The sequence below is a fragment of the Nelusetta ayraudi genome, unplaced genomic scaffold, assembly GCF_046127955.1.
Source record: "Nelusetta ayraudi isolate G7.1 ecotype Tasmania unplaced genomic scaffold, CSIRO-AGI_Nayr_v1 ptg000063l, whole genome shotgun sequence".
NCBI classification, from domain to species: Eukaryota; Metazoa; Chordata; class Actinopteri; order Tetraodontiformes; family Monacanthidae; genus Nelusetta; species Nelusetta ayraudi.
This window is the reverse complement of record NW_027466113.1, coordinates 5,665,001-5,689,069: the sequence shown is the minus strand read 5'-3', so window position 1 is coordinate 5,689,069 and position 24,069 is coordinate 5,665,001. Positions and strand designations below refer to the sequence as shown.

Sequence of the window (24,069 nt, the reverse complement as noted above, 5' to 3'; positions counted from 1 at the left end):
GTGCGTGCGGTTCGTGGGTCCGCAGGAGATTTAAAAAAAACAAAAAGAGAAAAGAATTGGAAATATTAGAAAACACCGCAACACCTTCCCGTGTTCCTCTGCAGCGGCGACCGAGGGCGGCCACTCAGGCTGCAGCCCCCCCCCCTGGCAGTGTGACATGTCCAGAAAGCCCCACAAGCTGTACAAAAATACACAGCGACCGCTCAACTATGTTGCACACAAACACACACACACGCACGCACGCACGCACGCACGCGGAGCTGAGTCAGACGCCGAACTCGCTCGCGCGGCTGCGATTCCACCTAATAAACGATGATTTTCCAGGGCGTTTTTCTTGCTTTTTTTTTTAGCGCAGCCGTGTCTGTCAAGGAGAAGCCGATTGTGCAAAACGCCAAATGAACTTGTGTGCTTATTGGATGGAAGAGCAGGCGATGTTAACGTCGGCTGAAAAATAAAGAAAAGGATTAAAAAAAAAAAAAAAAAAGAGAGAGAAGAAGAAGAAGCTATACAAGCGTACTTCCCGCCCTCCCCGGTACTCTGCGGTAAACTCAGCCGGCCGGGCCGCTGAGGTGTTCGTCAGGATTAAAAATTACATTCTGATGCCCTCAGAGACATTTTCAACTTCGGGGTTTGAAAAGGCCGCCTACGGCGGCGCCCGCTTTCCCCCTCTTCACCTCCGCAGACACCGACGACAGCTCCACCGAGCTATTTACATTTTCGTAAAATGTCCACATTGTCTTTTTTTTTTTCACAAGAAAAATAAAGAAGCTTACATTTATATAGTACACAGACACCTCACACCAAAATGTACATACAACAGTTTTTGTCCCTTGTGTCTCTCGTTCTCTCCCATTTTGTTTTGTGGGTTCTCTGTTCAGCGGCGACGCACTCGAGTGCAGAATAATACAAGAAATACACTTTTTTTTTTTATTCTTGACACTTTGTGTGTTCTTGGCGAAACAATCCAAAAATAAAAGAAAAGGAAATCTATCTATCTATATATCTATGTATATATCTCAGTTGTGTGGGTTGAGAGACACTGCGGTCAACGTTAAGCTAAGGCCATTAGAAAACAATCCGCACGCAACTAGCTCCGCCTACAAGCTCCGCCCCCAGCCCTCCTCCTCCTCCTCCTCCTCCTCCATCTCCTCCTCGCCACTGCAGACCAAGGGGGCGCTATTCAGCCTCAGAGTTTCAGAGCAGCTGTAGTCACTCATCCTGGATCAGCCCTTGTCTGACCCAGTGACCTGCCGGGGGTCGCAGGGCCAACCTGGGCCAACCTGGGCCCAAACTAGGGGAAAGCTGGGCCGATCTGGGCCCACCACAGCCCGCTGCCGCCCCTCCCACTTCGACCTGCGCCAGCTTCTTGTTCATCGCTAACATTCTCAGTCTTGCGGGGAAAATAAACAGATGAGACCACCACGTGGTCGCCCTTCAGACGCCAGCAAAAGGCACACATTTGTCGGCCCGCTTTGACAAACACCTGCCTGTGAGTGACGTGGTTAGAATTCTTCGCCGCTCTGGAAGACGGAACTCGCCTCCACTCACAAAGGTTTGTTTTTTTTTTCCTCTTCTAATCTGTATTTATTGGTATTCAAGCGCTCGCCGCGTTATTTAATAACCAGCAACAAAATGATGTTTTAATAGCCATAATTATCTATTGAATGAAATGTCTTGGGGAAATGATTTGGAACTCTCCACGGCCTCCATAATGTGGGAATTATAATTGAAAAAGGGGGCGACGTTGAGAAGCGTCGCTCGCCCTTTCGGGGAAGCGCTTGAATGTTAATCGGCGAGAAGTCAACTGATCCCGCGCGGTGAAAGTCGTCCTGACTCGGGGGGGTGGGGGGGTGGGGGGGGGGGGGGAGAGGCAGGTTTTCAATCAGACCCCTGCGGCGACGGAGGAAAATAATTCCAAACACGGCGCTCTGGCGGCGATCAAACGTGGTGGCGTGAGAAGAGGAAACGAAATCAAGTGGGAGGATTTCGGATGTGAACGAGGGGGGAAAAGCGACTCTCTTCCGAGATTATCTGTCACAATCAATCCGAGTTGTTAACACGGCGAGCCGCATCGACGAGGGCAAGGGAAGTTGCGTCCGCCTCGGCGGCTCGTTAGCAGGATGAATTAACAGTCAGGAGAGGATCAGCGGCGGCGGAGGAGCGGCAGAAGCCGCCGCCGCCGCCGCCTTTTATGTCTCCCGATCAATTCACCAGGTTTAAGAACATCCGCTAATTGAAGGAAATGCCGGCCGATCTTATTGAAAATCCATCTCGAAGTCGACGCAGGTACAACTGTGGGAGGCGGGTCTCGGCTTTACACATCTGGCCACTTAGTGAAGCTCAGGAGGAGGAAGAGGAGGAGGAGGAGGAGGAGGAGGAAGTGCGATGGCGGCCACTCCGCCAGGATTAGTGGCCGCTGGCGGCGTGTCAGGCCCCGGCCGGCTCGGAATAGAGTAAGTGGGGCGTTTGACACGTGCGGAGCAGTAAAATACTGGGCTGCTCTCGGCGGCCCTGACCTCCACACTGCCGGGGATAAATCATAAACTCCCCATAAACACCAGGAGCCCGCGGATGGAGAGTGAGAAGTGGGCGGAGGGTGGTGGTGGGGGGCAGTGATGGAGAGACAGAGGTGGGAGACCGAGGGGAGGAAGAGGGGAGGAAGGTACAGCCACGTCATAAACGATAAGTGGTGGCAATCTGTTGGTGGCGCAGGAGGCGCGGGCCGGCTTCACGGCTCATTACCAGCGGAGCGCCTCCTGCTGGGGGGGAGGAGCGGGAAGAGGGGGAGGTGGAGGAAGAGGAGGAAGACACACCCGGGACCCTGTCAGACCTCCTCCTCTCCCTTCAAGAGCAAGAAACTTCTCTCTTCAACGGCCGAAAACTCTGTGAAGACAAATCGATTTTCTCAGCTCCGCAAATTTGGTTTGTTTAATTAAGCCTCTCGTTGCACAGCACATTTTTTTTTTTTTTTTTTTAATTCCCCTATTCAACTTCCATATTCATGAGGTGGCTCGCCGTGTTTTTTTTATCCTACAGGATGGGGAGGGAGGGAGGGAGGGAGGGAGGGGGGGGGGGGGAGGGAGTGCGGGCATGTGGGCGGAGGCTCACCGGTGGACTCGACCACATCGATGTTTACTCTCCTCTGGTTGGACGGCTTCACGCTAGGCAACTTCAAGTGTTTCTCCCCTCGCTAGCTAGCTAGCTAGCTTGCTAGCTGGCAAACTAACCTACCACTGGCTGTCACAACGCAACACAGCGCTGGAACCAAAAAAGTAAAAAAAAGAAAAGAAAAGAAGAAGGAGAAGGAGGAGAAGAAGAAGAAAGGCTGCTCCCGCAGGAGGACTGACAAAAGTGGCAGCGTGTAGCTGCTCGACAACTTTCCCTCCGTCCCCGCCCAAGATGAGAGCGAATGCGTTAGCGACTCGCCGCCGTCTTACAGCCGAGGCTTGTGTCATAATTTCGATTCAGGCCTTCCAGACGACACGCTTCCCTCTCTTCTAGTCTGTCTGTCTGTCAGGAGTCCACGTCCAGGTCCCAGCGAAACGGGAGGCGGGATCTCTTCTCGCTTTCATTCTCAGGTTTTAGTTTTTTTTTTTTTTTAGCTTTTTTTCTTTTTTCCTCAAAGGGACCAGACAGAAGAATCACTCCTCCTCCTCCTCCCCCTCCTCCTCTTTCTCCTTCTTCTTCCTCCTCTTCCAGAGTTTCCCCCGCACAACTCAGTCCATTTGGTCCATTTCTGGGGGGGCTGCACTGTGATTAACAACACATTATATTCATCAAATCTTTATTTTTTCCCCCAAAAAATAAAAAGTGGTTTCATTCTCTCTTCTCTTCTCCATCAGACGGAGCCCACAAAAAAAAAATCCTCAGCAGGACTCCTTCTTCTTCTTCTTCTTCTTCCATCGCTCCATATTAGATATATATGTGTATATTTCCCCCCTCCTCCTCCTCCTATTTTCCTGCTCTCCTCTATACGTAGACGGCAGTCCGTGAGATGACCGAGCCGTCCCGCTGGGACTCCATGTCGTCGTCCAGGTAACCGCCCATCATCTCGTCCTGGTCGTGCGGCGGGCGCAGCTGCAAGATGGGCCCGCCGCCACCAAAGTGGTCGTACCGCTCCTCCTCCTCCAGCTCGTCGAACTTCCTCCTCTCGGCGTCGTCCAGCTCGCTGCTCAGCAGGATGTCCTGGGCGGTGGGCGTGGTCAGCGGCTGCTGGTGGTTGTTCTTGTCGGCCAGCGCTGCGTGCGACGAGCCGTCGTTGTAGACGTAGGTGGGGCCGTTGTTGTTGCCGCCCCCGGCGCCGCCCGTGCCGTTCTTGCTGGCCTTCTTGCCGCCGCCGAACATGCGCGCCTTCATGTCGGCGCCGCCGCCGCCATTGCTGCAGTAGCCGTGCTGCTGCTGCCGGCGTTTGCGGATGACGAACGCAGCGATGAGGGCGGCCAACAGAAGCAGGGCCAGCAGGGAGCAAGTCACGGCCACCACCACCTTGGTGCTGTCGGATGGGCTCACTTGGGGCTCTGCAGGGGGTGGGAGGGAGGAAGGAGGAAGGAGGTGGGAGGAGGAAAGAGAGGGAGAGAGAGAGAGAGAGAGAGAGACGGGGGGTGATTTAGAAAAAGGAAAAAAGGAGAACAGACAGTTTGAAACGCGGATGTGAAAAGAGAAGGGAGAGAAGAAAAGAGAGAGGATGAGGAGGAGAGATGGTGGGAGGTGGATGACGTCAGCTGATCCAGACTGTATTGAGTCAAGTGTTCAAGGGTGCAGAGGTGTCAGCGCGGCTACGCCCGAATCTGTGTGTATGTGTATGTGTGTGTGTGTGTGTGTGTGTGTGTGTGTGTACGTGCACGTCTGTGTGCTGAGCCTTTTCCAACACTGACATTTCCTCCTTCTCCTCCCTCAGAGCTCCTCCAGCAGCCGGCCTCGCCACCGGACAGCGGCAGCCGCGTCACCTCCTCCCTCTCCCCCAAGCCCCGCCCCCAAACCCTCACCCCCTCCCCAACCCCACCTCACCGGGGCCACCTTTCAACGGCCAGGGTCCGTCCAAGGCCTCCCACAAATCACAAGGCGCGGCAACAAAGCCACACACACACACACACACACACACGCACATGCATGCACGCACACATACAGTAGAGTGCACGGGTGTGCACGTGGCAAAGGAGCGGAGGGGGAGCTGCAGGCGCCGGCTGGGCAAAAGAAGAGGTAGCGCGGGAGGATGACGATGGTGATGGATGGAGGAGCGGCAAGCGTGGAGATTAGATGAAGAGGAGGAGGAAGAGGAGGGGGAGGAGCGTCGTTGGTGGACGAGTGAGTGAATGACAAAGTGACACAGCGGAATGACAACCGCTCCCGGAGGCCATGACTGCAGAGCAGCGGCGGAGCAGAGCCACTCCCTCCTGCAGGAGGGACGGTGTTCAAACAGCCACAGCGCCTCAGTATTGACCGCCACTATCTCTCTCTCTCTCACACACACACACACACACGCGCGCACACGTTAACACGCACGCACACACACACAGCTGGGAAGAGGCCATTTTAAGCTCCGCTCGAATGAAACCGAGAGTTTCTTGGAGTGCACAGCGGCAAAGCCGAGGGGACGAGTGGGGAAACTGGAGCGTCGACATCCAGCAAATAAACAAACAAACAAACAAATAAATAAACAAATAAATAAATAAATAAGTAAAACCGCAGTGTTTTCTGTTTGTGCACGACAAACTCCCGGGAGAACTGGTGGCGTTGCGAAGACGTCCCAGCGCGACTCGTCATCAGACGGCAGGCCTGCCTGCTCCCCGAACGCAGCTCCGCCGTCGTATTAGCTCAGCGCTTTAAAGCAGGTGTGTGTGCGAGGGAGGCGAGGAAAAAAAACAGAGGGAAGCGCTTTCGCTGGATAAAAAAAAAAGGAGACCTACATTCAGGGCCGACGCTGGGTGGGATTTTAGTTTTCTTCACAATTTAGAGAGGCTGCAGCAAATGAAAGCTTTTGATTCAGGAGTGAACAATCAGTCTATTGTGTAGACAGTCCTGAAAAGGTCCAATGTGGGATTTACTGGTTTTGAAAGGGGATTTAAAAAAAATATGTATCTAATTGAGTAAAGTCACCAGAAAATTAGAAATAAAACCAAATGGTGTCACTGCAGGTATGAGAAAGGCAGATGTTAGGGATGGACACTAACTGGGGATGATAACAATTCATCAATAATCGATTAATTGTCGATTCAGAATTTAATTGCAAATAATATAAAATAATATAAAATTATTTTGTTGGAGTGGTGTATACCTGTATACCTAGAACAAGTTACTTTTAAACAACTTCAAAAAAATACATTAAAAAAAGTTGAAATGAGGCCCATCAGAAGTCAACTTAAAGTCAGAGGATAAATGTTTAGGGTGTTTTTACTGATCTCTAATGTAAAAATGGGTCACATTCGACCCTCAACATTATTCAAGGGTTAAATAATCTCTTCCTTACACATTTTTCATTGTGAAATTTTGGTTCTCAGAAAAAAAAAAATGTCTCATTATCAATTAATCGTGAATCGATCGATAAGGTCGATAACGACTTTGAATTCATCGATAATTTGCCTCCCCGCCACTAACAATGTTAATATTTGCCTTATTACCATGAGCTGCCACTCAATCTTACACACTGCCACTTCAAAAAAAAACAACAACAAATAAAAAGTTTATGATCACGATTCTGACCGAACTGCGTTAAGAAGGTGGGAAGACGCACAGCAGCAGCAGCAGCAGCAGCAGCAGCAGCAGCAGCAGCAGCAGCTCTCAGCGCTCGGGGGGGGGGGGGGCGACACATTTTATATATGTATATATTTCAGTCGATGTGCGAAAAAGTATTAGAAGATTTCATTGCGCCCACTCACAATAGAACACAATGGCCTCGGCCACGTCTTCACAAAGCCTCTCCGCGGCCGAGCGGTCAGGGGCTCAGAAGCATGATGCCTCCTCGCACTCCCAGCGACACTTTCTCCCGTCTTCTGTAGCTCACCGCCGCGGAGCTCCACACCAACACCGGCACAGTTAAAGGTCAACGCGTTCAAACTCGCACGCTGCGCTGAGTCGCTAAAACAACTGCCGGATTGTTTTGAAAGTAGACACCGTCTACACAGTCGCAGGAAATGCACACAATGCACCACAACAACAGGGAGCACAATGGTAAGTTCTAATACAGTCGTCTGTTTTTGCTTGGTTTTATTTAGAATACCAAATATTTTGGGAAATGGAATTAATAATAACAACAGGTGAATGCAAACTTGATGCGTCTCCTGGTTGCGACAGATGTCAAAGTTCTTCTGTTTGCCACCCCGGATGACGTCTGGTTATAAATAAATCATCCCCACCCTCCCAATAAAGTCATTTATGTTGCACAAACATCCAATCGGCCTTTTGGTTATTATTCATGGCTGTGAGGTGCCGCTGATTTACAGGAGAGGTTGAGCCGCTGCCAGTGCCGCGATCACACCCAGAAAGCCGCGAGCAAATTAATTTTTAATTCAAGCCGCCAGAAGTGGAGTGATCACAAAGCGCCGGCTAAGTTGGATATTTCCTTCTGTTGCTCAGACTCCCTCCCCCCCCACCCCCTCCCCCTTTTTCCCACTCCCTGCACTCTCCCCAGGCTGCGGCGAGGCGGATTAAAAAAAAAGCACAGGCGGCTGTTGAAAATCCCTTCCTAAATTTTAAAGTAGCGAGTGAGCCGCGGCTCTCATTGTCACTTCCATCTGAAATCCAGGAGAAAGCCGTCTGCCGTTGTCGAGAGCACAGAGAGCTGACAGCATAATTCGTGTCGAGCGCTCCCTCTCTTCCTACACCTGCGCTCGGCGGCGCGCTCGCTCTCCGCACCGCAGCCATTTCTTCCCCACCTCCGACCGCTTCGGTGGTTAATGCACTCAGTCTGTTCCGTCTCCGCCAAGTGGGAGGGAGAGAGGGGGGGGGGGGCGGGGGGGGGCAACGTGATATTCTTTTGGGTGCGTTTCATCTTTATTTATTTCAATTTTCCCCCACCAGCCTCCCAAAGCGCGCAGGGGCTGTTTTTTCTTCGCGAGCGGCGCCAAACATTCCCGTTCACGCACAAGACTGACAGCTCGCCCTCGGTGTCCACCGGCGACGGGAACACAAGAAATGCATTATCACGTTGGACTCGGCGGAGTCCCGGCGCATGGCAGCCTTCCAGCTAACTCGGGGACGGTCGCCGCAGACAGCCGACACATCAAAGGCACAGACACACACACACACAAAAAAAAAAAAATCAGACTGCAGTTTCCCCCCCGAATTCCACTCGTCCAATTATTTTTAATGTGTTACGCGGATAACTTTGCCAGCAGTGTGTCACCCAGAACTCGCAACTCGCCAGCGAATCCATCGTCTTTTGCGGAAGGAAAATTCATTTGCTCATTCTTCCACTTTCTGGGCACGAGGCCTGAAAGATTTACATGATAGATGCAAAGGCGCAACACCCCCCCCCCACCCCCAGGAGGCCGTCGGGCCGGGCAGGAAACACAGAGCCACACGACAGCAGCGCTTCTGGTGGAACTGGGGTTGAGGAGAGGACGCCGCAGCAGCAGCAGCAGCAGCAGCAGGGTGAGGCGGCGGCGGTGGCGAAACTGCAATATGCATGCGGCGTAGATGACAAGCGGGGAAAGAAAAAGAGAGGGAAGAAAGAAAAACAACATGCATAAACACGGTGGCGCACGCGCGCGCCGCACTCTGAGAGCCAAAGAGCAGCGCGCGTCTCCTGAAGTCTCGTCCGGCATGACAGTAATCTCCAAGTGAGTGCAAATAATGAGGGAGATGGAGCAGCAGTAAGTCCTCGGCAGACAAGAACATGCATGGGCAACATGCACGTGCGCACGCACAAAGGGAATGCGAGCACGCACACAAACAGAGAGCATTATGGTCATTAGCCAAGTGATGGTGGGCAGGGCTGCACCTAGAGCATAGCTTAGCGATATTCACTGTCAGCATGCTAACGTATTGAGCTGAGATGCGAGTGTGTGTGTGTGTGTGTCGGCGAGTGTGTACTAATGAGGCGTGGGCAGGGGGCCAGTTGCAGGGTGGAGAGAAATTTGGCTCCATCAGACCTGTTCCCCGGCTGTTCTCGCATGGCCGGAGACATACACTGTGGACACTGACACAAGCAGACGCACACATGCATGCATGCACACACACACACACACACACACACACACACACACACACACACACACACACACACACACACACACACACACAAAAACGGCCAAGCCCCTCGCCCTTGAACTGTTTGCTAGGATGAGTCTCACAAAACGGGAATGATTAAACTCCCCCACCCCCCAAAAAAAAGCGAGGACATCTTCCACTGCTGGCTGTGTGAGCTCCTCAGTCGACACGCAGGGAGCCATGACATCTGTTTTATTCCTCCGCTTATTCCGTTTTTTTTTTTTCCTCTTTTCAGTTTAACCGTACATTGTTTTATTACCGCGAGAGAACGCGCAGCACCGTGGTTTCCTTGTTGTTCCCCGACTCTCCTCTCGGGAGTTGAGCCGTCTTGGCAACATTTCTACAGGTTGTCGACTGATATCGTCGCCGACAGAGTTTTGCCGCGCGGAATATCACAAGGCGAGGCACAAGTCATTTGGAAGCAGCTCGGATCTGCACCGCGTGGGAGGCGACGCCGCTCGCTTGTTTTACCAGGCGTCTCAGGCGACGGCTGCGAACTGAAGGGCGGGACTGTTTGCGAAGTGACCTCAGGGGATTGTTTTGTCCCGACAAGCTCCTCCTCCTTCTCCAGGAAACCAAAACTGCAGCCAAGCCAAGCTGATTTATTCAACTTTCTGAGTTTTAAACAATCAAATTCTGCCAATTTCTCCCATTTGACTCCCAGTCACGGAAAATGATCATAAATATATTCCTAAAACATGGGAGGATCGTTTTGGGATCATTCACCTGTAAGGAATAACGGGGGAGTTCGGAGCGGACGCGCAAGAACTTTGGTGGACGGCCGGATGGAGGGATGGAGGGATGGAGGCGACTAAGCTGCGATTAAGGAGCGTCTGGTATTTAAGAGTTAAGCTTCTGAGGGAGGGAGATACTGGACGGCGCGGCCGCAAACGGCGGGGAAGGGCAGAGTGGGAGAGAATGCCGGGGGCAGGAGCGTCTTCCCCGAGAGGGGAGATCAGCGGCAGACTTGGGGAAGAGTGAAAGACAGCCGGGGAGAGATAAACTGGATTGGAGGAGGGAGGGAGAGGGGGAACGCTGACGGAGGAGAAAGGGGGAAGAGATGAAGGGGAGGAAGAGGAGGATGAGAGCAGGGAGGCGACTCCAGCAGAGAGGACGAGGAGGGGAACACACGTCCTGCTGCCACCGCCAGGCGCGGAGGGCAAACACCCACCGAGACACCGAGATGCAAGCCAACGTGTAGACCTGCACGTGTGCGTGCGTGCGCGTGCCTGTGTGTGTGTCATGCAGCTGCGAGGTGCCATGTAGCAGGTGGTGGCCATTTCACGGCCGTCGGACGCCTTTCCGCTCCTTTTTGTCTGCGCGCAGCTCACATTAGCCTCTGCAGGTCCGCGTAGCCTCCCCATCTGGAGTCACTCAGCCTCTCTCGTCACTCCCCTCCGCCCCCGCCCGCCCCCCCGCCGTCAAGAGGCACTTTTTCACGAGCACTTTGCAATCCATCCTGACTCCATCACCCCCCCCCCCCCGACACGCTCGCTGCCGCTTGCCTCCGTCACGTCTTCTGGTTGTGCTGGCAAATTTAGCCCGCGTCTTATCCTTCCTGCCTCCTCCTCTTCCTCCTCCTCCTCTTCTGCCCGTGAGTAAGACAGGGAGTGGGAAGAGACGAGGCGAGGAGGTGTTCGGGCCTGGCGAGAGCCGAGATGAGATGATGGGAAAGGAAGAAGAAGGAGAAGGAGAAAAAAAACGAGGAAAATAAAAGGGCAATGACGAAAGGCAGGCGCGATGTGGAGGAAGGTGCAGCGGAGAGAAGACGACGAAGGCGAAGTTCGGAGATCAGGAGAGGGAGGGGGAGGGGGGGGATGATGGAGAGGTTGGGGGGGGGGGGGCAAAAGGATTGAAGAGAGGAAAATGTAGGATGAGGAGAAAGAGCGCAGAAAGGGATGACGGAATGAGGCAGGCGAGGAGCTGAGGCAGCAGAGGGTGACTGATCCACTCTGAGAGGCTTGGAGACAGAGAGGCGTCCACGCCACGCCATGGCGGCTGACTGGCTGGGAGATGGCCGAGGCCAGTGGCTGCCGAGCTGCGGATGCGCTGGCGCAAGATTCCCACGGGAGTTTTAAATGCCGTCAGCATCCACTGGGCTCTCCATCCCTCATGCCCCCCCCCCACCCCCACACACACACACACACACACACACACACACCTCCTCTACTTTAGTGCCACGACTGCATGCCGGCACCCATTTATCCCCCCGCCTCACTCCTCTCTGAAGCTCTTTTTTTTTTTCTTCCTCCCAGTGTAAAAGCAGCAGGTTCCAGCGCTCTCTCTCCTTCCCTCTCCTTCATTCGCTCCCTTCTCCTCCCGCATCTCCCCTGGATCTTTGTGTCCTCGCCGCTCGTCGCTTGTACGACGCAGCGGGAGACGGTGACATCCTTTGTGCTACAGAAGGCAGTTACACCGCCGGGCGGCGGCACAGAACGGCCCCAAAGGACTGTTGACGCATGCCGTGGTGCCGTAACGAGCCGAGAGAGGCCGGGGGGGGGGGGGGAGAGGTGGGGAAGGAAGGACAGGCAGATGGAGAAGACAAGGAAATGGGGGCACGGAGTGGCTGTGAAGCTCTGGAAACGTAGCCAATGGGGGCGGTGGGGTGGCGGTGGGGGGGAGTTAGCGTTTTCTTCCCAGTGCGGGTGAGGTTTGCTCGCAACCTCAGCGGAAAAAAAGAACTTGCGGGAACGGCGCGAGGCAAACAGCAGGACGGATCCTGGGCGGCAGCGGCAGCAGCAGCAGCAGCAGCAGCTGCAGCAGCAGCAGCAGAACACACCGGGCCTCAGCCCAACTCACACCAGGCAGCACCGAGAGGGAAAACACTTCATTTTCAAAGTCGTCAGCCTCTCCGCCAGTCAGGGGCGTCTCTTTCGCCGACCGCAGCCCCTCGACGCCGCTCATTTGCTCGGGCGGCCGCTGAAGAGCGCCGCCGAGAAGCCGCTCACTCGCTCGAGATCAACCCTCTCAATCCGAGTCTCCGCGGGCGACGCCACTCTCAAGAAATGGAGAAATGAATTTGCGACCAAAAAAAAAAAAAAAAAAGGCGGGAGGAGCGATGGGGTCGTCCGTTAGCGGCGCTGGCCGTGCTCACAAACAAGAGGTACAGACTTCAAAAAAAAAATGATTAAAAGTATAAAAAAAAACAAGAAACCTTGACAAAAAAACAATTTTGTGGAATGAAATGTGATGCACGGTGCCCCCAGACAGCCCTGCGGGGCTGCAGGGGCAGCAGGCGCAGCAGGCGCTCTCAGAGTGGAGGGTTAGTCAGTGCATGCCAAGAGCGAGGAGAAAAGTGGCATTCGCTCCTAATAGGACGCCACAGAGAAGAGAAAAAGTTAAGCGGAGGACCCAAAAAGCATGCAAATGTATGCGCACACACACACACACACACACACACACACACACACACACACACACACACACACACAGACAGACAGAGCAGCTGCACCCTCTGAACCCTAAACTACACACCAAAGACCTCAGCACACAGAGAGAGAGTGTGTGTGTGTGTGTGTGTGTGTGTGTGTGCGTCCATGAGATGTGTGAGGCAGAACGAGGTGCGTCCCTGGGGAAGATATTAGCACGCAGCACACCAGGAAATGAGTAGCATGTGTGATGAAGGTGCACTCGGTTCCAGTTCATCAATTTCCGAGGATATAAATGTTGTTTTATACAAGCGAGGGGAAGCTTTTATGTGACGAACGAGGCCCGAGTGCGTCGCAAAAAAAAACTGTGTTTCTCATTTCACTTCTGAAACGTTCACAGGCTTTTCTTTTTTTCCTTTGTTGACGCGTTTACAGCGTGCACGCACTCTAAAACCGCTTTAGGACTTTTTTTTGGCTGTGACCTAAAGCGGCAGATGTGCTGAGCTGTGACGGCTGAGGCGCAAATGCGGTTTTATTGGGTTATAACGGGGTGCACGAAATGTTTTTTGGCGTCTCCAGATCACTGCGCACGCCGAATGTCTCAGACGCTTTTCTGGGCCAATCGGCGCGCGTGCTCGTCTTCAAGCCGAGTGTGGCGTCGTGGGTGCGCGCGCGGGTCGCTTCCTGGGCTCGGACTCACCTCTGACGATGGGCGTGATCTGGTCCCTGCCGATCCCTATTTGGTTCCTGACCTCGCAGACGAAGGTGGTGTTGACCGAGTCGTCCACCTTCAGCACCTTGAGCTCGTGTTCGTTCCTCAGCACCGTGTCTGGGAAAACCCCCGACATCCTGCAGGGGGCGGCGAACAACGGGGCGTTGTTAAGAAAGTTGAGAAATGGACGAACAACAATAAAAAAAAAAAAAAAGAAACACAAGCGGCAATGACAATAGGATGACAAAGGCAAATAGAGCACCGCAGTGCGCGATGTCATCAGAATCCACTAATCATGACGGACGCTGCAAAAGCAATCAGTCTCGCTGCTCCTCACAAGAGGCGCAGCTTTATCAGCCTTCCGAGGAGCGAGAAGAAGAATCGCCGAAGAGGCTGCGTGTCGGCCCGAAATCTCACCGCTATTTTTAACTTCCATATTCCGTTTGATTCCCCCCCCACCCACCCCCCCACCTCCCCTTTAAATTTGGTCACAGTTTATGTTAATGGCTGATAATGGAGAAAAAGAAAAAAAAAAGAGCGACGGAGGGAATAACGCTGTGTTTCTCATTATTCAACAGTTAAACCTCGAGTCGCAGAGTCCATTACAGGGGGCGAAAAAGCGATATGACTATCTCTATAATCAGAGCGCGGGGCCGCGGAGCCGCTGAGAAAGAGCGCTGATTGCGGCGCCGAGGGGCCCCGGGGCTGATGGAGGGGGGGGGAGACGCAGGAAAGACGTAGAGATTGGAAAGATCGAACGAGAAAACTAATGGGCGGAACTCACGTCTTCCACTCGACGGTGGAGGGGCTGGGGTTTCCCTTGGCCTGGCAGGTGAGCAGCACGTTGGTTCGACCCACGTACCAGTTGTTGTCGTAGCCAACTATAGTCACCTGAGGGGCATCTGGATAGGGAGAAAAAAGAAAGGATGAATGGCAGCGAGAGGCATAACAAATGTACTTTACCTGTACTTTGAAGACATGCATGAAGTCAGTCACTTCTAATTGAGGCATGGGCAAACTAAGACCTGGGGGCCCTATGCGGCCCATTAAGCTTTATAATAAGGCCCGCCAAGCTTGAAGAAATTCTCTTAACAGCAAGTAATTAATAAAATAGCTTTATTTCATCATTTTTTTCAGTGTTATTTTGCTCTCTATTAGAATGATAAGAGTCATTCTAATAGAGAGCAAAATAACGTGGGGTTTCAAAGACACATTTTTTGCTGGTTCATTTTCAATAGACATTAAAGCACTTGTTTTCTATATATCCCATCATACAGTATAATTTTTCACTCCATCCATTTGCTGCTGCTCCGGCCCCCTCTGTCAAATCTCAGAACCCATTGTGGCCCACCAGTCAAGTTTGCCCACCCCTGGTCTAACTGGAATACAGTACATAGCAAACACAGTTATCTGATCTATGATGCCAGAATTGGAAAATGTGGAAGTGTATTGCTGTCATACTATACAAAAAAAAAAGAAAAAAAAAGCGGAAGGTTCAAATTTTTACGTGATGACTTTCTTTTTTTCATGACATAATATATTCTGTCATGAACAATTCTGTTCTTTTACAATTACGAGATACTGAGCCCCCCCACCCACACTTTTTTTTTTTAGTCTGACTGCAATACGCTTCTATAAAAAATGGAATAAATCACAGGAAAAATAAAGTCGGGTAGCTTACACTGGACGGCCAGCTGCATCTTGAAGCTCTCGGGGGTGACCTGGGTCCTGTGCTCCACTATGCAGCTGATGTCCCTGCCGTTGTCCACCGCCGTGGGGACCAAGCTGTACTCGCTGGTGACGGTCACCGTGTTGTCGGCGCCGGGCTTGGACACCGTGGTGGCGTTGCCTTTGGCCGTGGTCACCCAGGTGATCTTGGCCTCCGGGCGGCCGTCGGCCGACTCGCAGCGCGCCACCACCATGGGCTTAGAGGCCTCCACCGCCGTCACCACGGAGGCCAGGTTCTGAGGCTTAGCTGGATGGTGGAGGCATGGATGGATGGATGGATGGATGGATGGATGGGGGAGGGTGGGATGGATGGATGGATGGATGGATGGAGGAGGGAGACAGTGTGGCAGGGAGAAGATTAGAGGATGCAGAAATAGATCAAATGGAAATCAGAGGGCTAAGGGAAAGATAATGTGCATTGTGTATTGATAAACAATTTGAGTCACTGGCGTGACAGAGGCCAAATCCGAAACGTCAATCTCTAAACATCCACAGCCCCTCCCTCCACCACACTCACCCGCTCTCCCTCACCCCTTTTTGCTCTCTCTCTCCCTCTCTCTCTCCCCCGTTTGTCCAGCAGAGAGCATCGACAAACGATTACGAGCGCCAGCGCAAACACGAGCCGACCGTAAATCTTCTTTAGCTCTCCGTCCATTTTCTTTTAATCTATCCCCAATCACTCTAGGCCCCCGTCAATAAACTATTTTTTTTTTGGGTTGTTTGTTTGTTTGTTTTTTCCCTCGCAACAATCGCATTTTCATATGCAAATTCTAAACCCAGTCACGACAACCTTAGCTAACCCGCTGCGGCCCCGCCCTCATACCTCGACGCCCGCGATCTGTGATGGCGACGAGTGCGGGATGAGAGAAAGGAGGGCGGGCAAAAGTTGAGCTGACAGCAGGCATGACAAGCGGCCGGATCAATACTGAGGCCCCGAAGGGAGGCGGAGCCATGATGCATCGGAGGCAGCCAGGAGAGCCACAGAGCAGCACAGCGACTGGTGCCGGGCCAAGGTTAGACCGATGGTTCCATCGCATTAACAGGAACACAATTGATCTGACAATACCACTTATAAAAGCAATTACGTCCATCTGGCCATGCTTTTAACCCGCACACAACCTTTGGCGAGAGATAGCGAGGGCAGGAGAGACGGGAGTGCGGGCAGGTAGTCAGCGCAGGCTCATAAATGCCAATAAACTGAGCAAAGTTAATGTGTGTCGGCCGGTGAAAGACAGTCGAGTTAAATGTGGGTCAAAAAAAATTTGAGACAAACTACAACAGTTCAACTTCTGGCTCTTTAAAGAAGAACAAATGATGCATTTTAAGGTCCAAAAGCACAAACTACCCCTGTCATTTCAAACTAACAAACAAAAGCATGAAAGGCTATTTTGAAAAAAAACCCAGAAGAAATGACCAAGAATGCCCTGGCTTTAACTGACTTAAATACACTCACACGCATGCACGCACGCACATACACAACAGCAACAACAACAACATTGACCTAAAGGCAGCGCCCAGTGATGATTCGACTTTCAGACGTTCCGTTTTAGCTCTTACAAGAAAGAGAAGGATTCCAGTCAGTGGCTTGGGTGTCGCCAGCGCGGACCGAACCACGTGACCACAAGTCCATTTTTAGCAGGCAGCAAAGCGCTCCGAACCGCAGCGGCAGGCCAGGGGAATTCCCACCTGCCGGGCCAGAACTTTATTGCGCTTTATTTTGTTTGTTGTTTCTCCCTTTTGGTTTCAAGCACTAAGCTGGAATGATTAATGTCGCTATGAATTTTGTAATTTGGAATTTTATTTTGGGATGTTTTCCGACACAGTCTGGTGGCTGCAACGATCAGGGGTTCTGGTTATTCCGCGCTGCCAAGCGGGCCCGTGAATTTGAACCCGCTGTTGGCTGAATGTCCTTCAGCTTGCCTAGCGAGCATATGAACATTCATAGATTTTTTTTTTTTTGCTCCGCATGAAACGCAAGGTACTTGAGAAAAACAAAGCGGTGCTTTTTTTGGTTGTTTTTTTTCCCCCCAGACTCGAGCATTTGTAATTCTGAGCTGGTTATTTCATTTCACTTTCACATTCCCTTCAAAGTGAAACTAAACGCTGGAAACTGGCACAAGGACGTTATCTCTTCCAGGAACAAGACTTGAACGTTCTCTTTTCAGCCAACACACACACATGCAAACAGCTGCAGTGTTTAACAGAAATATTTCCCCCCCCCGGTCTGAGGCCACCCAGCAGGGCGTCAGGAACCTACCGAGCATGACCAGGTACACGATGCCTTGCTCGTTGCCACGCGGGTAGGTGGCGTACTCGCAGATGTAGCGGCCCTCGTCGCTCATGCGGACGTCGCTGATCTGGATGGAAGGGCTGGACAGGTTGGGGGGGTCGACCACGAAGCTGACCCGGCCCTTGACGGGCGAATCGGGGTAGTTGGGCTGAAACTTGGGGTGCAGCACGGCAATGTTGATCCGCTCTCCGTCCTTTGGCTCGTAGATCCACGTCACCTGCAGGCAGGGAGGGGGAGTCGGGGGTTACAACGCGTGGAAAAGGAGCCCGTTTATCGGCGGCGATAAGCAGCGACCAGGAGAATTCCGAGCGATCCACAACGTGCTGGAAGCAGCATCACAATCAAAGCAGCCGAGCGGGAATGAATATGGATGTGGAATCTTTGAGCGGCGGTGGCGCTCTCTCTTCTTTTTTTTTTCCTCCTCATTCCCGCAGTTTTCCACACCACCAATGAGATGCAACTAAGACGACTCTCTATTATCATATTTCAATCCCCTAAAGCCAAATAAAGCTTAGCAATGTTTGTTTAAAGTAATGAAAGATTAATCCAAAATGCAATATAAAAAAACTTAGCGCCGACATTCAGATTAGCATTGTGCTCTACGCCTTGTAAGATTACTGTTTAATGTGCAACATAAACACAAACAGGATTTATTATCGCTTTATGGTCTTTTTGATTCGCATAAAAATTCTCCTGTCAATCTTTGGGGGAAATAAATAAATATGTGCATAAAAACTTTTTCTGCTGCCTCGAATCGGAACGGCACCTCAGTGACATCTTATGGGGGGAAATAGCTGGCAAACAGCAAATTTTGAAAACATTTTACATTCAATGTCCATTTGCGAAGAGGAAATTGTGGTCACAAAACCAGCGCAGTGCTAAGTCAGCACCTCGTGCTGACATTTTCAGCTGCCACAGACACGTTTAGACCACATAACCATGCTTGATGCGTCTGTGAGAAACGCCATAGCAAAGGAACCTAATGGCACGTCATGTGAAAGACAGATAAAGAGAGAGAAAAGACATGAAAGAGACAAATTATTATCATTATTATTATTATTATTATTATTATTATTTTGTTCCCCTCACCATTGTGAGCTGAACCTCAGTGGGATCAGCGAAGGCACAGCGCAGGGTGACCGACTGGCCGGGATACGACGACACTTCCGGCTCCACCTTCACCCGTTGACCCGAGGCTCCTGAAAGAAACAGAGAAAAAAAAACATTAAAGTGGGCTGTTTTATCCTCCTTCGCAACCTGGGATTGGGAAGATGGGAAAGCAGCGGAGAGACTGTGGAGGCGGCGGCATTTCAGGCCTCCTGATGATAAATGAGCACAGAGTGAAAGTGGCTGGTACAACGAGGCACGACAGAGGACGACACCAGTGATCCAGGCAAGTAGGCCGAGACTCGACTGAGGCTCTCCGGCTGCGAGTGGACCGAGCAGCGGGACACAGAAAAAAGAGGTAGGAGGGATAAAAAAATAAATAAATAAAAAAAAGCCAAGCCTCTTTTGTCTCTTTTGCACACTAGCCATAAATCATCGGGATGGGTTTTGCTTTTCTATAGCCTGCCATTTGCTGTGCCGACATATTCTTGTATAACAAAGTCAAAACAAATATGCTTTTCTTGGTGGTTTTTGTTGTGTTTTTTTTTTGTCTTTCTTCCCCTCTGTCAGTGGGCGTGCGAGAAACAGTAGGAGCCTTGGAACGACAATCTGTCGGTGCGGGCGAGCGCGGGCGGGCGCTCTGTGTAATCCAGGTCTCTGTGAAAACGTAATTACTCGTGTGAGTAAGCGTGCATTAGTGTATGTCAGCGAGATGGCACCTGTTAAAAGTGAGAGTGGATTACCTGCAGACGCACAACTTCAAATGTCTCGCAGCCAAGGGGTGAGGCAGGGGTGAGGAAGGGTGAGAGGAGAGGAGAGGGCTCAGGACTGCCAGAGTGTCGCGTGAAACCACGACGTGCAGCAACGCCGATATAAAAAGAAAAAAAACAACAAAATCCCCAGCGCCAACTATTACCCGCGGAAACCGGTTCAGCCAGCGGGGGGAAGAAAAAAAAAAAGCTGCCTCGCGGAAACTTACTGGAACGGCTGATGGAGGAGGAGCGGCGCGCGCAAACATGACACCCGTTGGCGAGGAGATAAAAGGAAAGGGCAGCGCTGTCTCTTCTCCCTCTGATGAGCAATAAGCAAGGCACCTTTTCCTCTCCAGGGAGATGAGAGATATCAATACGGGTGTGTGAGGGGGTGAGGAGGCAAGGAAAGTGGAAGTGGAGGGGGAGAGAGAGAAAAAAAAACAGAGCCTTTCCTAGAATAACAGCAGCTCTCCGAGGAACGGCCCAATTTACGAGCGCAAAACAACCTCCTTACAGCCGCCGAGCCGCCTGTGGGAGCGGCCGGCTCGGCGACTTATTGAGCTTGAAAGGAGGAGAAAGGTTGGATCTTTTTTTTTTTCCCCTTTCTTCCTTAACCCCCCCTCCTCCCCCCCTTTGCATCGGACATATCTGTGCCAGGCGACTCAAAAAAAAGGGGGGCATTGTGCAGCAGCGTGCAGCAGCAGCAGCATGCAGCAGTAGCAGCATCGCACTAACGTAACATGAAACATCAGATCAGCCTGGTGGAGCTCGCTGGCCTGTGATCTGTCGGAACGACAGCGTTCGGAATAGCAGTGGCGGCGGCGGCGCTCACGCTTGGTGAACAATAACGGGGCGGTGGCAGGAGAGAGAGAGAGAGTGAGAGAGAGAGAGAGTGAGAGAGACGGAGGGTGAAGTGGCTATCGACGGCCTTGATTGCTCGTCCTGGCTGATGGACTCGGGTGGTGGTGGTGGTGCTGCGGCAGGTTGGACAGGCAGGCAGGCAGGCGGCCACGGGAAAAGATTGGAACATGCGCAGAGCCGCCGCCGAAGCCCCGCGGCCGCAGATAAAGTGAGGGCAGAGCCGGGGCTGCACCCGCTTGTCTGTCATTTGGAGGCAATAAGAGGCGAGTCGGCGCGGGTCAAACCCGAGCAGAGCTCGGACCAGAGGCGGGCCGGGCCTTCTGAGACCGGACACGGCCTCTGGGAAATGAAGAGCGCACACAAGGCACGGTGGGCGGAGTCGCGGCAGCCCTCACCGTCTCTGACCGGGCCCACCAAACTCTCTGACTCGAGTCTGTGTCGTTTCAGCCAGAGAAACAGAGGAGGGAGGGGGTGAGAAACACACACACACACACACAGGCTGCTGCTGCCTTCTCATGTGTGCATGCGGACCAGGCCGACCGGCAAAACCGGTCTTTCCCCTCCCCGGAGGCATGGCGGCATTTGAAAAAGTAATTGTCGGTATAAATATTTAGAGAGCATCGGTCATATAAAGCAGAATGGAGTGAGTGTGGGGGGAGAGAGAGGGCGGGGGGGGTGGAGGGAGGGAGGGCGAGAGAGCGTCAGGAGGGGGGGTGGGAGGCCGTGAACTGAGGGAATTAGTGAATAAAAGGCTGTTCAAGGGTAAAACTGAAGGAGGATGAGCAACAGGGAGAGAGAGCGAGAGAGAGAGAGAGCGAGAGAGAGCGAGAGCGAGACAGAGGCCTCCTGTCACTGCTGCTCTACTTTACAGTAGCACCACTGCTGCCTGCAGGTGACACACAAGTGGCAGCACCAAATTACATCTTAAAACAACGCACGCACGCACACACACACGCACACACACACACACACACGCACGCACGCACACACGCACGAGCACAAACACGCGATGCCCTCTTTAAGCATCCAACAAGTAGTCAGACGTCAACATCGTTGGAGCTGTCGTCTATTATTACGTCTTCAACACCCACGCGGCGCGCACGGCGAGCACGCGTGTGCCGCGCAAGGGGGGAGCCAGCACACACGCAGCCAGCGGCACTCTGATTCTCCCCCCCCACCCCCCCACCTTGCCAGGTCATGGCGACATTTCCATATTTCCCACCGTTTGTCGGCACAGCGGCACAAGTCGGAAGTGGAAGGTGGAGGCGGGGGGGTGAGGCGGGAGGCAGGCTGGGGGAACACGGAGGTGATGGAGGATGAGAGGAGAGGAGAGGGGGGGAGGCGCGATGGAGATGGGGGAGGAGGGGGAGGAGGAGGGGGAGGAGAGGTGGAGGAGATGTAAAGGAAAGTGGGGATGAAAGTGTGTGAAGAGAAAGTGGTGCCAGGAATAGAGAATGAAAGGGGGAGTGAAGAGCGAAAGCGGCGAGGAGGAGGGGGGGAGGTCTCGATGGGGAGACAGCGGGCGAGAGATAAACAAGGTTAATAGGAGAACGCTGAGAGACAGACGAGGGGAGCGGAGGGTGCGAGAGGAAAAACGTCTGGAAGCGAAACCGAGAGACGTCGACGGAAACGGAGGGCCAACAGAAGGAGGTGACGAGAGGAGGGGAGGAGGGGAGGTGACGAGAGGAGGTGAGGAGGGGAGGTGACGAGAGGAGCAGCGGCGGCGGCGGAGGCTCCACACCTTGTGACCTCGTGACCTTGTGAGAAACAGTTTGGCTGAGACGAGACGGGAGACTCAGTCCGGTGGGAAGAACATGAAACAAAGATCTGAGATTTCATCCGAAGCATTTTTTTTGGTTTCTGGTTGCAGCCTGACGGCCTTCGCTTCCTCTTTCCTCTTTTCTTGACAGCGTCAGGTGAGGCGGTGGGACGCCGCTCTCCCCCTCCCCGCTGCCCGCTGCCCGCCCCCCCCCCCCCCGCGCCTCCCGTTTGATCCGCGGAAGAAAGGAGAACAAGGACGAGTTGACGGGAGGATGTGGGAGCGTTTCCTCACCGAGGCTTCTTATTATTCTCCGCCTGCATGAATCATCACCACCACCACCACCACCATTATTTTCCACTTGTTGTTGTCGTCGTGGTCGTGCCCACTCTCTCTCCCTCCCTCTCTCCTAACTTAGCTTTGATAGAGGAGCGCTCCGAGAGCGCCGAAAGGGATTCCACAATTCCGCTCTCATAGAATTTGTCTTTCCTCAAAAGACGTTTCTCATTCCTGGAAATAACGATGACAATAATAACACCGTCGTTGTCGTCATCATCATCATCATCATCATCATCATCCCTCCTTCAAACCTGTCACGCTGACACACTGAGATTCATGTCGCTGGGTGCCGGCATTGACATGACTGTCAATATTATTTACAGTACATTCATTTTGATCCTCTCCTCCTCCCCCAATAAAGTGCAACCCACCATCTTCCATGCCAGCGAGGCTCCAGCGCCCAGAGTTCTTCCCTTCCGGTTGCCTCGGCCGCGTGCGTGCGTGTGTGTGAGTGTTTACTTCTACGCGGCCGAGATAATTGAAAGCACATCAATTGCAATAACAAAGCAAACGGCCCTCATGAATGATGCAAAAGGATAAATGACCTCCACGACGCTCCGAGCCGCCAGAGCGACACCGAACGTGCGCTCTACACAAAAAAAGGGAGAACGTTCTTCTAGAGATCCGGATTGGGCAAACTGCGGCCCGGGGGCCATATGTGGCACGTTAAGCTTTTATACCTGGCCCGCCGAACTTGAAGGAATTATAATAATAGTGAGTAAGTAATAAAATGTATTTCGAGTATTGTGGTTCTCCAAAGACCGTGGTTTTGATTAGACATTAAAGCACACCTCCTACCAGGGTTTTTTTGCCCTCCCCTGTTCTAGAACCTGCTAAAGAAAGAAAAAAAAAGCGGGATCACACGTGAGCCTCTGCGCTGCAGGCAGGCGACCTCGGTTTATCGCACTCAATTATCGCCATGTTGAGCGAGAACCTGGAGATTCATCATCTGGTAGCGCCTCCCTCAGCCGTTTGAAAATGTTCGCCGAAACGCCAAGATCGACTCATCTCAATGTGGGAAGTTCCCAATGCAAAGCCAGCAAGCTCGTGCACGACACTCAGTTTGAGTGCGTGATGAGTGGAACACGAGAAGGAGGACAACCACTTTTTTTCTTCTGTTTTTTAATTCCTCCACGACGAGCTGCGACCAGCTGTTGCTTCGGGTTTTAGCGACGTGGCGTCAAAGCCACGTCCCGCTTCGTTTTCATTGGCCGCCGGTTAGTTTGACAGGGAGAGAGGGACGGTCATCCCAGATTTGAGAAGATATTAGATCAAGAGAAATGACTCCTCCGCCGTCCCCCCCACACTATGGTTATCTTTCAAATGGCATGGCACAAAGAATAAACAGAAAAGCGGTTGTCAGCCAAAATAAAAAGAGCCTGGTGATTAAAAAGCAGAGGATGATGGATTCGATCATTGGCGCTGTGAGTTTTTCTCCGCGGTACAAAAGTGTGTGTGTGTGTGTGCGCGTCTGTCCGCAAAACCCTGGACACAAGCGACTTCCAAGTGGGATCTCGGCCAAATAGCAGCTTGGTGCTGCTCCCACAGCACCGCCCCATTGTTTTGGCTCAATGCTGGACCAAGGGTAGGAAGCAAAAAAACACCATCTTGGAAGGAGAGACGGCAGAGATCAAAGTGCCAATTTCAAGTCCGGACGGGTTTGGATAATATTTTCTTCTCCAAATGTCGTCCGGCCTTCTCTGCGGGAGTCGCATTTTTGTTTTTATGTTTTTTTTGGCCGGACAAAACGAAGCTCTAAATACTCTGAGACCTCGCGGAACCTTTCATACAGCTCCGTCTGTCCATTTCAACATTTCAGAAAGTTAAAGTCACTCATTATGTGGCGTATATATATATATATGAAAGGCTTTATGAATGCCGCCGGTTTGGCCGGGCGCCGACTGTTTACCTCTCCGCAGCTCTCAAAGGTCAGACGGAAACTCAAA

At 52.3% G+C, this 24,069-nt stretch overlaps 1 protein-coding gene across 2 annotated transcripts in view; it reads right to left on the bottom strand.

The window, feature by feature from the left end:
- The window catches only part of LOC142898196 (nectin-2), a 95,556-nt gene that overhangs the window by 42,840 nt on the left and 28,647 nt on the right, over positions 1-24,069 (bottom strand). Inside the window, exons 2-7 of one of the 2 annotated variants that reach the window (XM_076041015.1) lie at positions 18,395-18,504; positions 17,273-17,522; positions 14,969-15,262; positions 14,072-14,189; positions 13,276-13,424; positions 1,869-4,517 (exon numbers count right to left, since the gene is read on the bottom strand). In XM_076041015.1, coding sequence (XP_075897130.1) covers positions 3,970-4,517; positions 13,276-13,424; positions 14,072-14,189; positions 14,969-15,262; positions 17,273-17,522; positions 18,395-18,504 — 1,469 coding nt within the window. In that variant the 3' untranslated portion in view covers positions 1,869-3,969. Of the gene's footprint in view, positions 1-1,868; positions 4,518-13,275; positions 13,425-14,071; positions 14,190-14,968; positions 15,263-17,272; positions 17,523-18,394; positions 18,505-24,069 lie in introns of those variants that run through there. The other variant, XM_076041016.1, reaches the window with a different exon arrangement.